This window comes from Megascapheus bottae, chromosome 1, assembly GCF_031878675.1.
Source record: "Megascapheus bottae isolate mThoBot1 chromosome 1, mThoBot2.hap1, whole genome shotgun sequence".
Classification (NCBI taxonomy): domain Eukaryota; kingdom Metazoa; phylum Chordata; class Mammalia; order Rodentia; family Geomyidae; genus Megascapheus; species Megascapheus bottae.
Genome location: NC_143509.1, coordinates 34,917,521 through 34,940,167, shown reverse-complemented (window position 1 = coordinate 34,940,167; position 22,647 = coordinate 34,917,521). Strand labels below are relative to the sequence as shown.

The 22,647-nt window shown below is 34.7% G+C and overlaps 1 protein-coding gene across 1 annotated transcript in view; it reads right to left on the bottom strand.

Annotated features, from left to right (window-relative positions):
- Nucleotides 1-22,647, bottom strand: part of Naaladl2 (N-acetylated alpha-linked acidic dipeptidase like 2) — an 855,862-nt gene that overhangs the window by 278,589 nt on the left and 554,626 nt on the right. Inside the window, exons 7-9 of the mRNA XM_090342362.1 lie at nucleotides 8,850-8,942; nucleotides 7,141-7,346; nucleotides 4,506-4,625 (exon numbers count right to left, since the gene is read on the bottom strand). Coding sequence (XP_090198488.1) covers nucleotides 4,506-4,625; nucleotides 7,141-7,346; nucleotides 8,850-8,942 — 419 coding nt within the window. The remainder of the gene's footprint in view (nucleotides 1-4,505; nucleotides 4,626-7,140; nucleotides 7,347-8,849; nucleotides 8,943-22,647) is intronic.

Below are 22,647 nucleotides of genomic sequence, written 5' to 3'. Positions count from 1 at the left end.
AAGGTATATGTTCTTATGAGTGTACTTAAAAGTTTAGTGATGATTGGGAGAGGGTGGGGGAGAGGGAAATGAGGACAAAAACATGAAAAGGGGTATCAATGTGTGAGAAGCAATGCATCTACTACCTGGCGAATGTAATTGTAACCCCTCTATACATTACCCAGACCATTAAAAAAAAAGTTTGGTGATAAGTGGTCCTTAAATATTTATAATAAGTTACGGTCTGTATAATAAAGGAACTGGGACAATAGAGGCTGTTTAGAATGAGTTCTATGGAAATACAGATGCTGCTGGTTCATGCCTATAATTCTAGCTGCTCAGCAAGCTTGAATTTGAGAAGTGTGGTTTGATGTCAGCAAAGGAGGAAAATCTGAGATTCTTATCTCCAAACAAAGTGGAAGTGTGGCTCAAATGGTAGAGCCCCAGCCATCAAGAAGAAAACCGAGTGAAGAGTGAGAGGCCCTGAGTTCAACCTTTCCTACTGACACAAAAGGAACAAAAATGATTTCTAGGAAACCATGAGATGTTCCGCAGAATTACCCTATGCCAAATGTTAGTGGTGCCATATAGGAAAAGGAAATTTCATATCCTGGTGACAGAGTATCTGTAAAACTAGCTCACAAGATACTGGTAGTATCACCTAAAGTTTAATAGGCACAGACACAACACAACAATGCCATTTTCAGATAAATTGCCATGAAAGATAAGTACTTTTTCTACCAACAAATGAGAATAATCGTGGCAGCTAATTTATGCTAGTTGATTTGTAACAGTTAATTTATGCCAAGCAGCTGTGCAATCCCAAACTAAAAACAACCACCCCAATTCAAATACCAGCCCTAAAGTAAAATTTGGAAAATGAACTACCAGGTAAGGTTTTACTTACTTAACTAATTTTTTAACTGAAATATTAACCTTGAACATTTAAGTGTTTATTTCCTATTTTTAAACATAATTGATGAAAGCATTCAGTAATGTACACATCTTAGCTTCGTCATTATACATAAGCAAAATGTATTGATTCCTTTTGTAGATCTGATTTGGGTCATTTTATTTTCTTTTTCCTTTTACTTCTGTTTTTCTCTTTGTCTGTTTTTGTTTTGTTTTGCCTGTATTTATCTGTTGAATCCTCTTCGTTAATCTCAGCTTTTCTTCTGTAACACAGCACCAACTAAACTTTTGACAAATTTCATTGCATTCCATCATTAACCCTTCATTAAGGAAGCTTAGTCGCTTTCTTCCTTGTGAAATCATACATTTTTTGTTATTCATTATTGGAATCTTCCCATTAATGTTCTGGTTAACTAGAGATCTGCTGAAAGCATGAACAAAATGATTTTAACTTCTGTCCAAAAATATTGGAGCACTCACAGTGTTTGGCTTTCATCAGGGATTGCCTTAATTTCAAGGTTATGGTTTATCTAACCTCAGGAGGGTGGCTCCTTTTCTCAATTTCTATGTAAATTTTCTTTATTCCAAAATCAAAATGAGAATATCAAATTGAAAGTAAGGTCTTACCCTCATCTCTGAATGGATTATGTTCTCAGTTGTCTAGAATATGTTGTGGAACTATTGATATTATATAATAACATGAATAAATCTTAATAAGTAAAAGGAGCTACATGGAGGGCTCTGAATTATATAAATGCCGTGTATATGGTATTTTCAAATGCAACAAAAGAAAATTTGTGCTTGTGATATTCTCAAATGCAACAAATGAAATGAGATCAGTGTTTTCCACTTAACTGGAGGGAGTTTGAATGTAACTGGGTATGATAAAGCATTTTTAGTGATAAAAATATAATTAAGTGATGAAAATGTTAGGACCTCCAGGATATGGCAATAAGAGCCATATAATGTGTGATTGTTGTTCTTAATGTACTATGTTATTTCTCATTTCTTTTGTTGTCCCTTGGTTATCTCATATTTTTACAGTATCTTACCTTGTTATCTGATATATTGTAAATATGTTTATTAGTTTATTTATAATAGGATAGGGAAGAGGGAAAGACAAGATGAGGGAAGGGGGTGGGGGAAAGGAAGTGGGGACAAAAACATGAGAAGGGGTAACAATGTCTGTTAAGTAATGCACCTTCTATCTGGCAAATATAATGTATCACTTCTATTAATTACAATAAAATATAACAAAAACATAATTTTTTCACCCATACTGGGGTTTATCTTTGGACATACTGGCAAGTATTGTACCTGTAGTCATTTAGCTTTACTTTATTTTTCAGATAAATTTTTATGTATTTTCTCCAGTTAGTGGTACTTTTACCTTCTCTGCCTTCCAACTAGCTGAGATTATACCTGTATTCCACCATATTCAACTGGTCATTGTTTCTTTATTGGTGCTGATAACATGACTTGAATTTGGGCCACAATCTCTCTCAACTTACCCACAGCTGGCAGTCTACCAACTGAGTCATTCATCCAGCCTGAACATTTGTGGTTGTTTTGAGAATTTTGTGGGCTTTCCTTCCATGACGGCTTAGAAACTTGGAACCAATATTCTAGGATCTTAGCCTCCTAAGTAGCTAAGGTTACAGGTATGAGTCACCAGCACACAGCTCCAGCTTTTTTTTGGGGGGGGGGGTTACAGTATTTCAATCTGTGATGCCCCACTTCTGCTTCCAAGCAGCAGAGATTTCAGGTGTGCACTGTCCTGTCCAGTAGATTTATCTTTGTTTTTCTAGTGCTGGGGATCTCACCCCAATCCTCACATAACCTAGACAAGTGCTCTATCTCTGAACCATACCCACGTATGACTCCATTTACATAGCTTTATACACATTATAATTCATCAAGCTGTGGAATTAAAAGTGGAGAATTTTTAATAAAACTATGCTTTAAGAGATAGAATGCTTTTGACTTAGATAAGAACACATTCACTAAATGTAATAAATAAAGTTGGGCAAATAACTTACTTCATTTAAAGAACTTATTATTTAATGTCCTTAAAATTATTACTGAGTTCAACCTAAATAAACAGGCACATGAGACCCTCATCTCAAGAACTAAAAGCAATGGGTGATGTTATGTTCCTGTGATCTTGATTCTGCAGGAACTGTGAATAGAAGAATCATGGCTCTGGCTGGTGAGAATTTATTTGAAAAATAATTAAATCTAAAACACAGGGAGCATATCTTAAGTAGTTGAGTGACCACCTATAAAGTACAAGGCTCTTAGTTCAACCCCCAACACCAAACACAAGCAAAAAACACATCCTAGTATTTCATTTAGGAAAATAATTTAACATTTTTATTTCATGCAAACTTTCAGTCTACAGAATGCCCTACATGTGTCTAAGTTTATAAAATAAAATGCAAAATAAAAGAAAAGACAGGTTTTAAAACCAGCCCTTCTCAATTTCTAGATATTTAAGCTCCTTTTCCAGATTGACCATATTTTAGAAATATGAACTTCCCCAGAAGGAGCACAGAAGCTGACAGTCCCAGGAAGTGCCCAAAGGAGGAGAAACCAATTACAGGTCTAGAGTAAAATTTAGGGTATGCACAGTGAGTCTAGCTTATCCTACATGTAAAGATTTATCCATTTCATCTTTCATGATGTCTGCTTTGGTATTTGACATGTGGAAATGTCAATGAAACTATTAAAGTAGAAAGTACTTTATGAGAGTCATAAAGTGTTAGTTTGTATTACATTTGAATCAAGAATTATGGCTAACTCAAAGCACTCTTCATGATCTCTCTCTCTCTCCCTTCAGTTTCTGTACATGCCCTGGAAACTCTGTGAACCTCTGTGAAACACTTCTCAGATACAGGGCCAGGAGAATGCAGGCCTGCATTCTCAAACTGACAACATTGTCTGCTCAAACTGACAACATTCATCTGTACAAGCATTAAAACAATGCAAAAGTAGTCTTGTTACATTTTGTTAATAAGCAAGAAACATGCCTGCTAAATGCTTTGAAATATGTAGAAATGACCAAGAAATCAGTTACTCTAGTGATATATCACCAACTACATATTTTTCGAGTTTTGTTAAAAAGTATTTTCTTTTCCTTTTTCACAGATATTTATGCAAACAATGCATTCCAAATCTAATAGATTTATTTGCCACTGCATTCTCATCCTCAAAAGGCTTATAGAATTTTTGGAAATGTAGGTTACTTCCCAAATTTAGACAAAATGTAATTTGGGGGAAAAAATCTAAACGTAATGAATCTCACCACAAGAACATCATCACAGAATTGGGAACTTCAGAAATAAGTTTAATTTTTTAAAAACCATATATTTTGTATACCCAGCATGTAACAGCATAACCACATAATTACACTCTTTTATGCAGGTAAATAGTTCAAGAACATGTGACAGATTCATTTAAGAGATACTAATAAAAAGCAAACCAGCAATAGAGCTCATGACTTTAAAACACACTTAGGTAATTTTATGCATATTTAAGTATAATAAATCAAAAGGTACTGAATTTTAGAAAAGGAAGACTTGCATAATCTTTTTCATAACCATGGCTCAACTTACCTCTACTACCAATTGACGAAGAGATGGAGATGCCACAGCATGGAGACTGGAGTTGCCCCTGACTGGATCATGGAGGCTAATATAAGCTACAGCATTCTTTTGAAGAACTTTCTGGAAATCCTGGAACCAAAAACAAATGTTCTACCTTTAACAGCACAAATAAAATATCTGAGTTTTCATTTGCTAAATGCTATCTATCAAATGTTTACATTGTATAAGTGCACTGATAACTTTGATTTTACACTATCTAATGCAAGTAAACAGAGAATGAAGGGGGGATTTTAAATATTGGAGGGAAGGTGTAGATAAAATATAATGTTTTTGACAAAATCAAATTTCAAGAAAAAATTTCTATAAATATTAGCATAGTATTACATTCAACTACAGAAATTCAGAACTTGTTTTCTTTTCTTTCTTTTTTTTTTCCTTTTTTTGTGGGTCATGGGGCTTGAACTCAGCCTGGGAACTGTTTCTGAGCTCTTCAACTCAAGGCTACCACCCTACCCTTGAGCCAAGTCCCACTTCCCGTTTTCTAGAGGTGAATTGAAGATAAGAGTCTCAGGTCCTTTTGTGCCAGGGCTAGCTTTGAATCACAATTCTCAGATCTGAGCCACTGCACAGGCTTCGGAACGTGTTCTCTGCTTCATTGACAACACTTAATTGTTTTTATAGACAATGATAAATATAGCAAGAATGGTGAACAACTTCAGTGGCTGACAATGTGTGTCCTTCCCTTCAAAGCAATAAGCTACTTCCTGCACAAAGTAACATTTGGGTCAGAGAGATGGTGACCATAATATAATTTTGTATGGTTTTTATCTTAAAAACCATTGCCAAATTTTAGATTACTGACACTATGAATATGGCAGGAGTAAGAAGGCTTTCTAATGTTTTCCTATCTTGTTGTATAAACATTTACTAGGCAACATTATGTAGAAGTTTTGTAGAAATAACTTAAAATTATAGCAGTTCTTGAAGTACATTCTTCTGATAGTAGGTAGTGAAAGGAATTACATTCCAGGGAAATCAATAATCTTATCTATTTTATGTGAAAATTTCACTGACATTTCTAAAAGACATAAAAAGTTTACTATTTAAAAACTTATATTTAAATAAAATATGCAGTAAATTTTATTTACACAATTAAACTATTCTAAAACCTTTAAATGCCTGTCACATGAACTCTGAATGAAACAACAATAAACATACTATCACAGGATCTGTGTGCTAATTCAAATAATCTTCTTGATAATTTCATTGTACAGGCATTTGGTGTGCTTATAAAAAAATTCACTCTAGAAGTGTATATATATATATATGTGTGTGTGTGTGTGTGTGTGTGTGTGTGTGTGTGTTTATATGTCAATAATCAAAGGCAGCTATACCTAATCTTTTCAGCAAGATGAACTTTTTCTAACTTTCACTACAGAGTCCTACAAGATTGTACTTGTGTAGTATTTACCAATCTGATGATTGAGAAAAATTTGAAATTACCAAAGCACAGAATGGATTCATTAAAACTTAAAAATAAAGTTATATGTTACTAGCTTTAGGAATATTTATTTTCTTATAAAAAATAACTGCTTATATGTGCACTAATGCTCATTGCTTCAATTCACAGCATAGGATGCTTGATGATCAAAGAAATTAAAGCAATTTTTGCTATATAATTTATATATATACATATATATATTTGGTCTCAGGATACTTAACTTATAAATTGGGCAAATCTACACTAAGAAAATAGTATGGCAATATATTAATTTATAGTTCATATAAATTGGTAATAAATGTTTAGTAGTTATTTGTCTAGTTATTTAGAACTATGGATATAATGACACAAATCTTTAGATTTTGAAAGAAACATTTAAAAAATGTTCTTAATATTTACAAGAAAAGTTGTGTTATCTCTTTGTGTCTGAATTATTTAAAGCAGTCTAACTTAACGTATTGCCTAAATGCATTTTAGACTTGCTCACTGATTGTGAAAGTAATTTAGAATGGAAACCTTAGAGGTTGTTTCAGTTGTTATATTTACTATGTCACTTAGAAATCTGTCAAGTTAAAAAGGTTTTTAAAGCAATAAAATACTTGAAGTCATTCTTTGGAGTATAATGTTCACACCACTCATTTACATAAATAAAGCATTACAATTTGCAGTTATGAATCTTGATGAAATTTATGCCATAAAAATCTTCTCATATTTAAGATGTTTCCTTTCATATTAAAAAAGTGATTACTAATTTCTTTTGCATGCCTTCTTGATATTTTTCTCTGAAATTCAACTTTATTTTTGAGTGCTTTAGGTAAAACTGTGTCAAGAGAACTCATATTAGATATAAAATTTTCTCTAAAACTCAGTTAATAAAACACAAGAATATCAACATCCTTCCTAGCTAATACCGAGTAGATTTTTTCTTTAATCTGAATATGTCCAATCATTCTTTTCCTTTTTCATTAAATTGTAAACAACATTTCTTAGTTTTTCAGTGTTCATATTGTTATTAATACATTAATTTAATGATTACTTGTCAAATTCTTTTAAATATCTCATATCTTTCTGGTAGGTAGACATATAGAAATCACTTCAAACAAAATATTCTATGTCTCACTGAATAATTCTATTTGATTTTACCTCTCCCCATTCATATGAGCCAATATTGCCCAGCATTGTTCCTCCCCAGGAGCAAAAAACAATAGTCCGGTCTGGTCTCCATCCTCTCTTGACTCTCAGCGTCACTGCTCGGATCAGAGCTGTGATCACTGCTGTACTACTGGCCCATTCTTGTCCAGTATAAGTGAGTCCATTATCATGCTGACTCCCAACTATAATATATCGGTCTAGACAAAGAGGAAACAACAACCATTAACACAAAATATAAATCTCAGCAATAAATGTAACGACATTTATGGAATCCTCTTGCATAATTAAGTAGCAATTAATAATTTTTCTAATTATTAAAAGTATGTCAGTTTTCACCCACTGTCTTACTTTACACATCTGGCTACATGAAAACAAAGGCAGCTGCCAAACCAAATTATCAATCCAAAGCTTAAATTCATATTTCTGTCCTTCACAATGGGAATATTAATTAACAAAGCATACAACTATAACATGGTGAATCCTTTCTCTAACATTTTTATCAGCATCCTCGTGAGAAGTGCCTTATGAATGTTTCTAGATCAGCAAATACTAATGAACTAATATGCCTGAGGAGCCATGACTATTAGAAATCTGTAGTTATATGTGAATTCTGTAATAAACAGTTACTGGGAATTAATTATAATTTCCAACTTACAGTTTTAGCACTGAAGAAAATGTAAAGCACACCTATATCAGAATTTCAACTGGTACAAAACTTACCAGTTCACATATTTTATATATTAGAGCCACAATTAAAGTTTATCATGGCCTACGAACATATACAGCTCAAATGAACATTAGCGATGATTTTCATTATAAAGGAAGCTAAAATACGTCTTCAGAACTCCCTCTCATTTTGTTGTCTGTAAATGTTAGAGATGATAATAACACATTTGATCAGACAGCCCTATCTGTGTACCTGTGTAAAATGTTTTCTTTGATATTATATGATGCTTGTGACTAAAATGTTGCTGGGCCCCACATTATGTTAATGGATCCAATACTCAATAGTCTGCCATTCAGACTGATGATGAATCTGAGTGAATCGTGTGCCAGTGTTTTAATTATTCTATTTAGCCAAAAGAATAGCATCATAGAATCAGAAATCTATAACAAACTGTAAAATTATTTACAATCAATCAGGTGATTATTTTTCTAAATATTTTTAAAGTCTGATTACAGGCAACTATTAGACATGGTTGCTCATCCAGCACAGGGTAGGAATGGGACACAAATTCACATTGAACTATTTTATTTAATTAAAAAACAATGGAATGCACATGTCTTGATTTAGTAAAAAAAACATTTGTTGGTGTTATGGTGAGTGAAAGAAAAAAGAAACCATTGTTTTTTGAAACACATGACAGATTAGCAATTCTAAATAATGTTTCTGTCTCATTAATTACATCTCTTCAAATGTTCTTTCCTACGGTAGGGGGCAGGAAGAGAGAGAGAGAGAGAGAGAGAGAGAGAGAGAGAGAGAGAGAGAGAGAGAGAGAGAGAGAGAGAGAGAGAGAGAGAGAGAGAGAGAGAGAGAGAGAGAAATCTTTTTGGTTTCTTGTCAAGCCACCATTTGAGTGGGGTGAACATCCATGTACACCTAGAATGAAATATTTTACTATGTTTTACAATTTCTACAGAGAATGTCCAGGCAAAGTCTCATAACAAAGTATAGATGAAAAATATTTCATTTTACTGACCTGGAGATATTAGACCCTTGACATATCCAACAACATTAGTAACTGTTTTAAACTTGGTAACAGTCTGAACTTGCAAGCGGACAATTCTTTTCTCTGGAAAAAAAAATGAAGATACTTGTTTATCTACAGTTTGTTATGTATTTCTCTTTAAAATTAGAAGTCGTTTATGTATATTATCATCAAGAGAATTACACATAATTGAAATTTTTCTGGTAGTTACAGATATACATTTTTGCTAAGTATTTCTTCGATAATTCATATAGACTATTTTTTATGTGTGTTATGCAATGATGACTAAAGTACTGCTTCTCTCCCAGGCCTGCAGAGCCATACACAGGCAAAATTCAACCTCACATTCTGTTCAGCAATTGCTTAGAACACACCTAAGAAGATCTCTGGGCACTTCTTTCAAAAGAGAGAAAAACTAAAAATATTTCCAGAGAATATTGAGTACATTTCTGACTTCAGAAAAAGTACATCAGAAGATTTTAACCTTTCTTCTGTGATTATTTCCACTTTAAAAACTGTAAATAAAATGCCAAACAAAAGAAAGGATATTGATGGCTAAAACCCCACAGATTTTTCATATAGTATCTTTAGGTGGCCTCACTGTTGATGAACATTATATTTTTTTTCAAAGATTTACTTTGTTTTAATGTTCAAATTATTTACAAAGCCACATAGTTTGAGATTCTGGTTTAATATTTATATTTAAATTACTTATGCATAGAAAATAAGTGGATGTTATTGATGATTTGGTGTCAATTTTGTTTTGTGACCTATTAGGGTATTACAATTGGGCAGGTATTTTAACTAAAACCTACATGTAATTATTAATACTAACACTTATACAGGTTAATCTACATAATGCTTATTAACCAATTATTTAAAAGTATTTTCACTAAAATTTTATCTAAATACATAAATCTATATAACACCTATTTAACATATTCCATGCATGTCTTAAATTTATTAATTACTGTATATTGGCTATAAGTTTTTGTGTTACTGACCAAAATATGTTACCATTTTTATAATTACATTCGATTTTTAATTGATTTGAGCAATATTATAGAACGTTATTTTAGACCAGCCTGCTAAGGCAAAAAAAAATCTTTTTTCTAAGTAACTAAGTACTTTAAATTCATCTTTTTTTTTTTTTCTTTTTTACCAGTACTAGTGAACTCAGGGATTGAGTAGTGTCTTTGGCCTTTTCCCAAGGCTAGCGCTCTACCAGTTAAGCCACAGACCACTTCCAGCTTTTCAATATATGTGGTACCAAGGAATAAAACCCAGGGCTTTCTGCATGCTAGGCAAGCACTCTACCTCTAGGTCAAACTCCCAGCCTAAATTCATTTTTTTTTTACCTCATTTTCTTCCTCAAGTGTTTTCTCCTCTCCACTCAATTCAATGGTTAATATAATGACTCCCTCCTTCTTTTGGCTTGTATTACTCTGATAAATATTTTCTCAACATTATATATGTTTCTGCTAGATATCCAAGGGGCATTCAAGACTTGGGAATTTTTTATGAAAATTATTTGGCTTAAAGTTTCTCTATTACAAGGGAAGTAAAAAAGCCACAGTTTTTGACACTTAAGGGCAGATTTTGTTTTGAACACGAAAGACTCAAGCAGAAGGAGTAGATTAGTTTTTCCTGATCTTCCTTCTTATACCCTATGGTCTTAGATTTATAGGGTTTTCTTAATGCCAACTCCCTGCTGTCATGGCTTCTAACCATGAGACCCACATGATGGGTCTCTCAGCAACAGCCATAACATACTTTTCTGATTTTACTATTTCATTTTTGCTTACACACATTAGATTATATATGATTTTCTATTGTGCTAGTTGCTTTTAACATATATTTTCTGACAGTTCATATATATATATATATAAAGATTTCTAATAATTTTATTTTTTCTCCTACTCCCAGCATCTAAGATTCCTGTTTAAAAGAAGGAGAGGTCTGAGAACAAACATAAACCGTTTTTCTCTGAGGAGGCTGCTCTGTCTATACTAGATCCTTCTAACTGACAAAACAGAAGAAGAAAGACTTCTTTATTTGTTGGGCACTGGTGGTTCATAGCCTGTAGCTATTTAGGAAGCTAACATGTGAGGAATACGGTTCAAAACTGGCCCAGGCTGGAAAGCCACTGACATCCTCATCTTCCATTAACTACTAAAAATGCTGAAGACGGAGCTGTGGTTCAAGTTACTAGCATGAGTAGAAAAGTTCCTGCATGCCGGGCACTGGTAGTTCATACCTGTAATCCTAGCTTCTCAGGAAGTTCAGATCTGAGGATTGAGGTTAAAAGCCAGCCTGGCCATGAAAGACCTTAAGACTCTTATCTCCAATTGACCACCAGAAAACCAGAAGTGGTGCTGTGGTTCAAGTGGTAGATTACTATCCTTGAGCTGAAGAGCTCAGAGACAGCACCCAGACTGAGAGTTCAAGCCCCATGACTGACCAAAAAAAAAAAAAACAAAAACACCTAAAATGAAAAGCTCCTGTATATAACAAAACAAAAGACTGGATCTAAAAGATGTAATACTTGCATAGCAGGCCTTTGTTTCTTTTATTTATGTTTTCATATGTACATTTATCTGACTATAAAATGTTTCAGATCCCTGGATATACTCCTTTGAAAATAAAAATGTATATAATCAATTTCACTCAATGGAATCAATATCATGATCACATTTTAATTTTTTTTCAATTCCAATTCTGTGACTTAAACTCAGGGGCTAGTTGTTGTTCTGAGCTTTAAAGTTTTAGGCTGCCACACAGCCACTTGACCTAAAACTGTACTTCCAGCTTTTTGTTGGTTAATTGGAGGTAACAATTTCACAGACTTTCCTCCCCTACCTAGCTTTGAACTGCCATCCTCAGAGCTCATTCTCCTAAAGAGGTCGGATTAGAGGTGGAGCCACCAACACCTGGCTATTCTTTAATTGTTAATAAGAGATGTCAGCAAAGTTTCAGTAAATTTCCATCATAATGACCATTGCTCTTGCTTGCTTTACTAAGTTGAACAATTACTAGTAAGGCTGTGTCACTCTTCATAGTAATCACAGCAATAATTGTTTACTTTGCAGTTTCTGCCACAGAAGAATTCATACATCAATGGTAAATTCATATTACAGATGAGAAAAAACATATTAATACCTCAAATCAGAAAATGACTTAGAAAGTTGAGATAAAAAAAAAAAATGTTTGTAACCGGACATTGTGGCTCACGCCTGTAATCCTAGTTATTCAGGAGGCTGAGATCTGAGGATCACAATTTAAAGCCAGCCAAGGCACTAAAATGTTCGTGAGATGCTTATCTCCAATTAAGCACCTGAAAATCAGACATGGTACTGTGGCTCAAGGGGTAGGGTGATAGTCTTGAGCTGAAAATCTCAGGGACAGTGCCCAGGCCCAGAGTTCAAGTCCCATGACTGATTTAAAAAAATATGACTGTTTAGGAGCAGAAAGAAAAAGTTTTCTTACATTAACAGTTGTTTTGATTAGGGACAAAATTTTTAACCAAAAATGAAGCAGATAGAAAACAGAAGAATATAGATAATGATTGTTCCTCTGTGGATTAACAGGTGACCTATTAAAAATTGAAGATTCCTAAATGGGACAGAAAGCATATTCGCCTGCCCTTCCTATGTTTGCTGGTATAAGATATTATTTTAAAGTTGCTGGAGCAAGCTTTCTCCCTTTAGTATTTATTTTATTTTTTATTGTAATATATAGAGGGATTACAGTTATATTCGCCAGATAGTAGGTGCCTTACTTCTCACACATTGATATCCCTTCTCACGTTTTTTTTTCCCCATTTCCCTCTCCCTACTCCCCTCCCAATCATCTTGTTTTCCCCCTTTCCTTTTCCTATTTCAAATAAACAAGTAAATGTATGTACAATATGCTAGGTAGCAAAATCAGATACTGTAACAATACGAGATTAAACAAAGGGCAAGGAGAAGAGAAATAACATAGTACATTAAGAACAACAATGACACATGATAAAGCTCTTATATTTCTTTCAAATTTCCAGAGATGATAAAACCTAAGAAGTGTACTATCTCTTAAAACTACAGCTAATAGTATTGAAGTTGCTTCACGTAGAGACAGAAAATGATGATGTTTCATAATACCTTTGGAAATTGACACTCTAGTTATATTAACTTAGGAAGATGTAAACTGAGGTTTCAAGTAAGTCACTTGAAAGGGAGATCAGACAGGGATAAGTGGACTCTCAGGTCGCTGAATCTGAGGTTCACAATCACCAAACAAGGAAATGAGCTTAGAAGACATCTATTTACAAGAGCAACAGAAGGAACACATGGGATATGACTTTAAAATAAGCTTTATACTTAAAAGTCTAAAGAAAAGAACAGAATGTACTAGCTGTGAAAAATGAAAACTACAGAGCATTTAAAAATAGGGCCAATAAAAGTAGTTGAAATAGCATAATGATTATATATTAGTCTTCAGATAGACTAGGTAAATAGGTAAGAATTAAATATAAATAAAAATGAATAGAAAGGCTAAAAGATGACATAGAAAGTTGCCAGAGAACCACAGGAAAGAATAAACATACTAAATTTGAAAATACAACTAAAAGTTATAACCAATAGCTGAAAGCCAGAGGAGTAAGCCTTCCATCCAGAACTCTGCTTCCAGCTTTTTGTTGGGTAATTGGACATATCCTGAATCCTTGCTTTGTAGGAGGCAGAGGACAGGGGATCACAATTTGAGGGCAGACTATAACTTCAATTAAAATTAGCAAGAGGTTTATCTTGTGTGATTGTTGCCTTTATGGTTAATCTCATAGTGGTACTGTATCTGTTACCAAGTATATTGTATAGACATTTATTTGTTTATTTGAAATAGGGAAGGGAAGGGAGGAAACAAGGTGACTGAGACAGGTTGGGGGAGGGAAACAGGGACAAAAACATGAAAAGGGGTATCAATGTGAAGAAATAATGCACCTACTACCTAACGAATATAACTGTGACTCCTCTATATATTATCATGACAATAAGAAACACTGAAATAAATAAAAAATAGTAACTGTGGCCTGGAGGCATGGCTCAAGTTGCAGAGTTTTTGACTCATGACCATGAAGTACCTAATTCAAATCTCAGTACTGCCCCCAGAAAAAAAAGAAAAGAAAAAATCAAAACAAAGAAAAACATAATGAATAGAAATAAGAGATCTAAGTCCATGTAACAGTGGCTTATGTCTGTGAGCCTAGCTACTTAGAAGCCTAAGAGTTCAAAACTAGCAGAAAGACTGAGAGGGCTTGGAGTATAGCCTAGTAGAATGCTCACCTAGAATGCATGAAGCTCTGGGTTCGACTCCTCGGTAACACATACACAGAAATAGCTAGAAGTGATATTGTGGCTCAAGTGATAGAGGGCTAGCCTTGAGCCAAAATAACAAAAACAAAACAACAACAACAAAAATGCATGTTCAAGGACAAAACCCAGGCCCTGAGTTCAAGCCCCAGGACTGGCAAAAAGACCCTGAGACTCTTATTAGCTACCCCCCAAAAGGCGGGGCATGGAGCTATGCCTCAAATGGTAGAGTGGTAGCCTTGAGCACAAAGGCTCAGGACAGTTCTCTGCCCTTGAGTTCAATTTACAGGATTAGCAACACTCCTCTCCTCAGTCCTCCCCAAAAGAAATTCAAAGAGCATGAAAAAAATGGAAAAATATCTAGAATTTTCCCCCAATAAGTTAACCACCTATATATTTTACAGCAAAATTTAAATGTGTAGAAGACAAATGGAAAATTTGTAAACTTCCCAGAGATGTGTGGGGTGAGGAAATTATCTGTCTTGAGGAAGGAAAAACATTTAATGTATATAAACAGATTATATTGAGTGATGGTGTCTGGTAAGTTATCAGAACTGTGTCATGGAATCCTGGAATCAGAATTATACCCCATGGAGGCAGGGAGTCCTGACACATTGGTTTCATAAAGAATTAAATGATAACCTAACCAAATGTATTCACTATCCTGAGAAGCTAACTTCTATCAGAAGACTGGTCTACTGAAAAGAAAATTAAGAAGTGTGAAGTATTGCTGTGCCCTTGTGGTGATACAATGCGGACTATATGTAGCTAGATAGTAGGTAGAGGTAGGCAGACATAAATGATAAACTGCAATGAAATATATAGCTTTATCTATATGCATTTATGTTAAAATATAATATCAGAAATCATTATTCCTGCCATTTTTCATTAAGCAGCACTGAGACACAACACATCCAAGCCACCAGAACAGATAGAATCTAGATCTTATTTTCTAATGATCATTCAGAGACTCTAGACTTAAGTAAATAGCTTTAACAAGACATGGGCAGGAAGAATGCAAATGATGTGGCCTAGCTCATGATACAAAAGAAAGACTCCAGGAACAGTGCGAACATGCCAAGTGACTCAGAACCCAGGCAGAGGTTGCTCATTCTGGCTTACTTTTCACCATTTTATCAAAGTAAAAGCAGTAACATATTATAATCCATAGAGTAACAATATGTCTTTGTCAGTAATAACTCAATTAGCATATGTAAATAAACACATAATAAACAGCAAAAGGAGATGAAATTTCTTCTTCACTGTAGAATTCCAATTAATAAGCACAAAGGGCTCACAGATTTGGAAAGTCACCTATGCAATACTAGCATAGCTAGCCTGAATTGGGCAAGAAACATCAATTAAGATTGAAATGAATGGGCAGGATGTTCACACTTGTTGCTTATGAGAGAAAATTAAAATGCATGACTTCAATGATACAGGACAAGTTAAAAATTAATGAAGTCGTCAAAGATAGGAGTATCAGTGACTAAACATGCTGACAAGCTGATAAGACACAAATAGGAAAAACATGGTCTCACTGTGCAATACAACTGTTTAAGCACAGAGCATGAGTGTATTAATGAGACTGACAAAAGCTGAGCTCCTATTGATGGAGTTCTGTAAAGGTCACAAAACAGCAGAACTTAAGAAAAGACAGAAGCCATGTACTAGAACCTCAGACATGTATTCCCACCTATTCAGGAGAGTGAGATCTGAGGATTGCAGTTTGGAGCCAGCAAAAAAAGTCCATGAGATCTTTTCCTGAATATCCAACAACAACAACAACAACAACAAAAACTGAATTGAGCTGTGTGTCAACTGGTAGAGTGCCCCACTTGAGTGTCAAAGCTAAAGACCATGTCCTGAGTTTAAGCCCTAATACCAGAACCAAAAAACCAAAAGGAAGAGCAATAGAAGTAGAAACAACTGACTAAAAGTTGCATGGAGCCAACAGAATGCAGAGTGGGCCTATGTCAATGATTAATGATAATTGGGGTTTTTTTTGTGTAGGAGAATGTGTGCCTATTCTGTCCATAACTTTCTCTTGATTTGTTGAAGAAGTATATACTGCTCTTTACCTCTTTCCTTTGTTCCCTCCCTCCCTCCCTCCCTCCCTCCCTCCCTCCTTCCTTCCTTCCTTCCTTCCTTTACCTTTCTCACGTTTTCCTTCTTTCCTTCTGTTTTGTGTGCTAACATAGAACTTAAAATCAGGGACAAGTGCCTGTTCTGTCCCTTAGCACCTTTGCTCAAGTTTAGGGCTCTAACCTTTGAGCCACAGCTTCACTTCTTGTTTTTCCTGGTTAAATGGGGAAAAGTCTCATGGTTTTTCCTGTCCAGGCTGGCTTCAAACTGTGATCCACAGACCAGCTTCCTGAGGGTTAGGATTACAGTTATAGATGTAAGCTACTAAAACAGGGAGAATTTATTTCTTCTAGAATTTCTTCCCTCCTTCCTTTCCTCCCTCCCTCTCTCCCTCACTCACTCTCTTCCTTCCTTCCCCTCCCCTCCTCCTCCCCCTTTGCCTTCTCCTCCTCCTCCTTTTGTAGCTTACCCATGAATTTACATCAAATTAATGAAAATCACTTGAAATTTGAAATAGGAAAATCATGAAATGTTTAGTTGTAGGTTCTTACAAAGTTTGTGCATGGCTACTACTACTTAAAGGTTACATTTCCAGCTCACTTCACCAAATGACTTCTGTCTTTTATGTTGCAAAGTTTAATAATAGAGTTAAAATATGACACATAAAATTCAAAAGATTTCAAGATACCAAAAATATGTTCCATTCTGTGATATTTTGTTTTCAAATACAGTGAGGGGTATCAGGGGGAAAAGAAAGGAAATTACCTCTTTCTAGTGCACAGTTCATCAGTTAGCAAAAAGATCCAATAGCCCGATGTGGTGGCTCAAGCCTGTAATCCTAGCTACTCAGGAGTCTGAGATCTGAGGATAAAGGTTCAAAACCAGCCTGGGTACAAAATGGTGTGAGACTCTTATTAACCAATTAACTTCTAGAAAATGGGAAGTGGGGCTTGGTAGGGTAATAACCTTGAGCTGAAAAGCTCAGGGACAATGCTAAGGCAGAGTTCAAGTCCCATGACCCACAAAAAGAAAAGAAAAAAGAAAAAAAAAGATCTCACTATGGATATAATGTTCAGGAGATGACTCAGTCTTATAGTCTTGTGGATATTGTTAGGGTTGTTTTTATTCCTGACTTCTGATGGTTTTACTTACATTGTGAATAAGTATAGCCAATATTTAGGAAAGCTTCTCATCACACACTTAACTTTGACTCTCAGATCCATTATTTAAGTTTTTTTGATTTCCTAGACAGAGTTCTTCCAAATTATGACATTTTAATTCAAATAAATGTGTTTCTTTTGTGTCCCTGAGTTCTTTCTTGGCTGACTATTGACCCAAACTTCCAGGACTGGGCTTTGCATTTTGTACATGTGTGTTATCTGCTTGTTACTGTTAGGCCCTTGAGGGTCCTGAGAGCAACTGAGGTGGCAGCAGAGGCCGCACCCTCTTCCGATGAACCGCTGCAGCCCGATACACCTGTACAATGCTGATTGTACCTGCCCCGTTAATCACAGGCCCCACAAGCTAAAAATCTGTTTCTTCCCCTGCCTATAAAACCCAGTCTGCTTAGGTTCCAGTCCAGCTTTTCTAATCTCATAGCAGAGGTCATATTCAGGAACATATTCGTACTCTAATAAATTTCCTTTGCCTCTACTTACCCTCATGTCTCTCTTCTCTCTGGAACCCTTACAGTTTCCAAAGTCCCCACAACCCATGGGATTCAAATGTGCTCTCGACTAATATAGTTAATGATTTGGGGTCAGTGATCTATTAACATTTTCCTAAATATCAAATAATTTCCTGAACACTCTGAATATAAATCATCCCTAGGTTCCACACTAGAGTAAGTGTATTAAAATAGGTATATTAAAAGTAAATTATATGCTTTTATGAAAATGTGTGTCCAGTTGAGTTTCTAATAGACACAGATTGTAGGTTCACATCCACATGTAAGTACATTTATATGAATTGATAAGCATTTGGGAAAATATTTTACTTTTCCACAACTGGACTATAAAAAAAGACCTCAAACTACGGAAATGCAAAGGGAAACAATGTATTCTAATTAACCATGAACAAGTCATGTTTTAGTTTGGAAAGTATCTGTTACTTTCAAGTGCATACCATCCCCAAAAGCCTGAGAAATTTGAGAGGAAACAAAAGGTCATTTTATGGAAAATGTCATTGAAATGGAGATCTAATCATTTAAAGGAAATGAGGACTTTACAATAATCTAGGGACTCAGATGTGAAAGACTTATATTGATAATACTGAAGAGAATGCTAGAAGTATTGGCTACATGAAGAGAATAACCAGATATAGAACCAAAAGAATATTATAGCACCTCTAGTCATTCCTAAGTTTGTAAATGACAGTCTATGGTGGGAAAAATTGAGTCATGAAAATACAAGGTATTGTCTACTAGATTTAATTCCAGTAAATTATCCAAGGAGTGAAAATGTGTTTCAAAGCAATGAGATAAGGATGTAAAAGGTTTTAAACTTTAGTGAGAAACACTGAAAAGTTCACAAAACAAAAGAACATTTGTCAGATGGATATAATCTAAAAATTCCAACTTAGGTAGCAAACAAACAACTCTCCACTAAGTCTAAGGTGAGTACTTTCTCCAATCAAAACTGTTGGAACAAGAAGCTGAAAACTCTGACCAAGTTCTGGGAAAATGACAGTACATTCACCCTCAGTAAGCCCAACCTATACTCCCCAGGAACCAAGATCCACTGCACTTTCGGTGGACTTTGGACAATAAGTCTCCAACCTGTGCGCACTCTGAAAGAACCTTGATGAATAGTCATTCAAAGGGAAATCTGAAGCTTTGTTCCTTTTTGTCTGAGAACTTCAGACTGATAGGAATGCTGATCACCAGCTCAGCAGATGGCTGCTCTCATCTTCCAGTCCAGACTCAGCTTCACTGGGCTATTGTCCACTTGAAGAGCAGTACAATTGGGTGTCACTCTTGCAGTTTCCCACTTCTGACCATCTATCCTTCTCTACCTCTACATCCATCACTCTTTCCTAAAGTGATCTTGCCTGCTGGAATTTACAGTGAGATGCTATTGTATGTCCACATTTATTTAGATAGAAATCATCTGTACAAATTAGAAAGTTTGTTATTATTTTTTCCCTTGATATTTTCTCCTATTTGGAATTCTGAAAGTTATGAAGCCCAGGGCTGGTTTTTGGATGAAGGCTCATCATATCTTGGAAGCTCACTGGTAGAAAGTTCGGTTACCAGTGATGGTACAATTCAGATAAAGTGGAATTTTCAGGAGGTGTGGACAGTGGGAGTGAGTTCATCTTTGGGGATATATGCCCTTAAAGAGGCATTTTAATCTATTTCTCACTTCACTTCCTGGTCTCCACAGGGGTGCAGCCTCCTCTGTCTCACAATCCACACCATATTGCCTTGCCACAGTCCCCAAAACAGGAGAGCCAAATGATAATGAACAGAAACCCGAACTCAGAGCCAATAAACTATTTCTTCTGACTAGCTATTCATTTCAAGCATTTTTGTTAGAGTAACTGATTGCTAGTCACCAACTCAGTTCAAACATAAGGTTTTAGTTTTCTTGTTTTCTTTGGTCTAGTGAAGATTTTCTTCTTTTGTACTATCATGATGATTAGTTACAATATTGGGAATTAAAATCATCTTACATTAGACTGAACACATTCCACTATTTAGATAGATAAATAGATAGATGGATAGATACCTTTATCTCTGCTATACAGATAGAGAGATCTCCATGCCTGTATCTGTAACTAATCATCATGACTGATAATACATGGATCACCATTGGTAGATAAATGTTAGATAGAGATGGATAGATACATGCATAACAAACATAAAAACAAATAATGTTAAGGATTTTTTTATACCCAGAACATAATAATGTATTTCTGGAATTGTCCCGCGAGGTTACTGTAAATGATTTAATTAGTTTCCTAAGTAACAAAAAATAATACAGGATGAAAACATACTAGCATTTCTTGTCAATGGATTTTTTTAGGTGAAAATATACTATTTCTGGACAATTTTTTTAAGCTGTAGTAGTAAAAATGATCAATTTATTATTATTATTATTATTATTATTATTATTATTATTATTTTGTGGGCCTGGGTGTTGTCCCTGAGCTTTTCAGCTCAAGGCTACCACCCTACCCCTGGGCCTGGGCACTGTCCCTGATAGCTTCAGCTCAAGCTTACCGCCCTACCCTTGGAGCCACAGCCCCACTTCCCATTTTTTAGTAATTAACTGTAGATAAGAATATCAGGTTCTTTAGTGCCCCAGGCTGGCTTTGAACTTCCATCCTCAGATCTCAGCCCCAGGAGTAGCTATGATTACAGGCTTCAGTGCATTCTTTGAAAACTCTACTAGTGATGAATCTTTGTAAGTACACTAGAAAATTGAAAAGGTAAACATTCAAAATACATTGGAAATAATTATGGATATAAATGTGATTATCAAGGAGATGTCTTATTCCAGTAAAACTACTTTTCAGTAAAGAAAATTGTAACTTTATTGTGAATAGGAAAATAACTAATTACAATAATAATTATAATAATATTTTTTTTTTTGCCAGTCCTGGGCATGCGCTCAGGGCCTGAACATTGTCCCTGGATTTTTTCATGGGTAGGACTCTACCACTTGAGCCACAGCACCACTTCTGACTTTTTATGTATGTGGTACTGAGTAATTGAACCCCAGATCTTCATGCATGCTAAGCAAGCACTCTACCACTAGGCCAAACTCCTGGCCTAATAATAACATTTTTATATTGCCCTGGCTGTGAGCATGACCTAGTGGTAGAGTGCTTGCCCAGCATGCACAGGCCCTGAGTTCCGGTCCTTGATACCACATACAGAGAAAAAGCTGGAAATGATGCTGTGACTCAAGTGCTGGAGTGCTAGCCTTAAGAAAGCCCAAGGGCAGTGCCCAGGCCCTGAGTTCAAGCCCCTAGACTGACAAAAATAAATATTATCCCATGCTATTTACACAAAGTTTTCTCATTAATGTTAAATTTTATGCAACAAATAAGCAAGCATCTTTTCAAAATAATAAATTCATCAAAATACCAAAATATTTCTTTTTAAACTTTACTCATTTATATTTTTCATGAAAAATTATATTAATTGGTATTTTAGTATTACATTTCATTGTATTTATGGCATTATTAAATTTACCACAAATTCAAATTGTATTTGAAAACCCAGGTTAATAACTGTTGACACATTATATCTTTATGACTACAAAGACAAGAGAAAATGAATTGGTAGTCAGTATATAATTATTTAATCGAAGCACATCATATATATTTATTGGAGAAAGAAGCCATTTCTGTTTCATCTTATTTCATTCTAAAGGCATATGTCTTAATCCTTTCTGGGATCTCTATAAAATTTTGCATTCTCTACTTTCCTAAGCCAGTAGGAATGTAGATGGTTTTATGGTATCATTTGTATAACTTTGGGTTGAAGATAATTGTAAAACAAATTTGGAGAAACATAAAAGGCCATGTATTGATTCATATATATGAGCACATTAAATTCAGCTTTACATAAAGTTTTATTTAAAGATAAGACCCCCCCACCCCCGACATACACAGGTAATTCTCATGTTGGATTCATTTACCTACAGGCTATTCTTATGGTCCCAGCTAACTACCAAAGATTTTGGAAGTGCATGCTTTCTTGTTTACTTTTGGTTCTCTTCAAAGGTCAAAAACTGATTCATCACCTTGTTTGGCCAGACCTGAGACATTTTTCAATTGTTATATGATTAATGTGATATTCCACAGACTTGTAGGTATCAGAATCTCATTCTATTGTTTGTAGTGTGGAATTCTTCAGCAATGTTATCAAATATTTCAAAAGTGAAAGGGTAGATTTCATGTTCAGAAAGCATACGTAGTGGAGAAAATTTATTACATTATTGGCTGTGTTTTAGGAAATTCTTCTTCAGTGTACATAGTTACATGAGTATGATAAATAATTACTTTATTTGTACTTTTCACACCTGTGTTTTTAATATGCTAACTTCTGAACTTCATTAGTGAAACTTTGTTTCCTAGAACTCAGGAAATACTTAGAAAGTATGCTTACAAAATTGAACAAGATATATTTACAATATGCCTTAAATTATCTTTCCATATATAAACTATGAAGTAAACTAAAAGCAATTAGTCATTGGTTTTATTGCTGGAAAGAAGAGCACTTAATTTGATATCTATTCTTGTGCTATCTTCATATATATATATATATATATATATATAGCATCTTGAGCAGCTAATTATTTTACATGTTTATTGAGAAATTTCAAGATAATTATCTTAGAGATAATGAG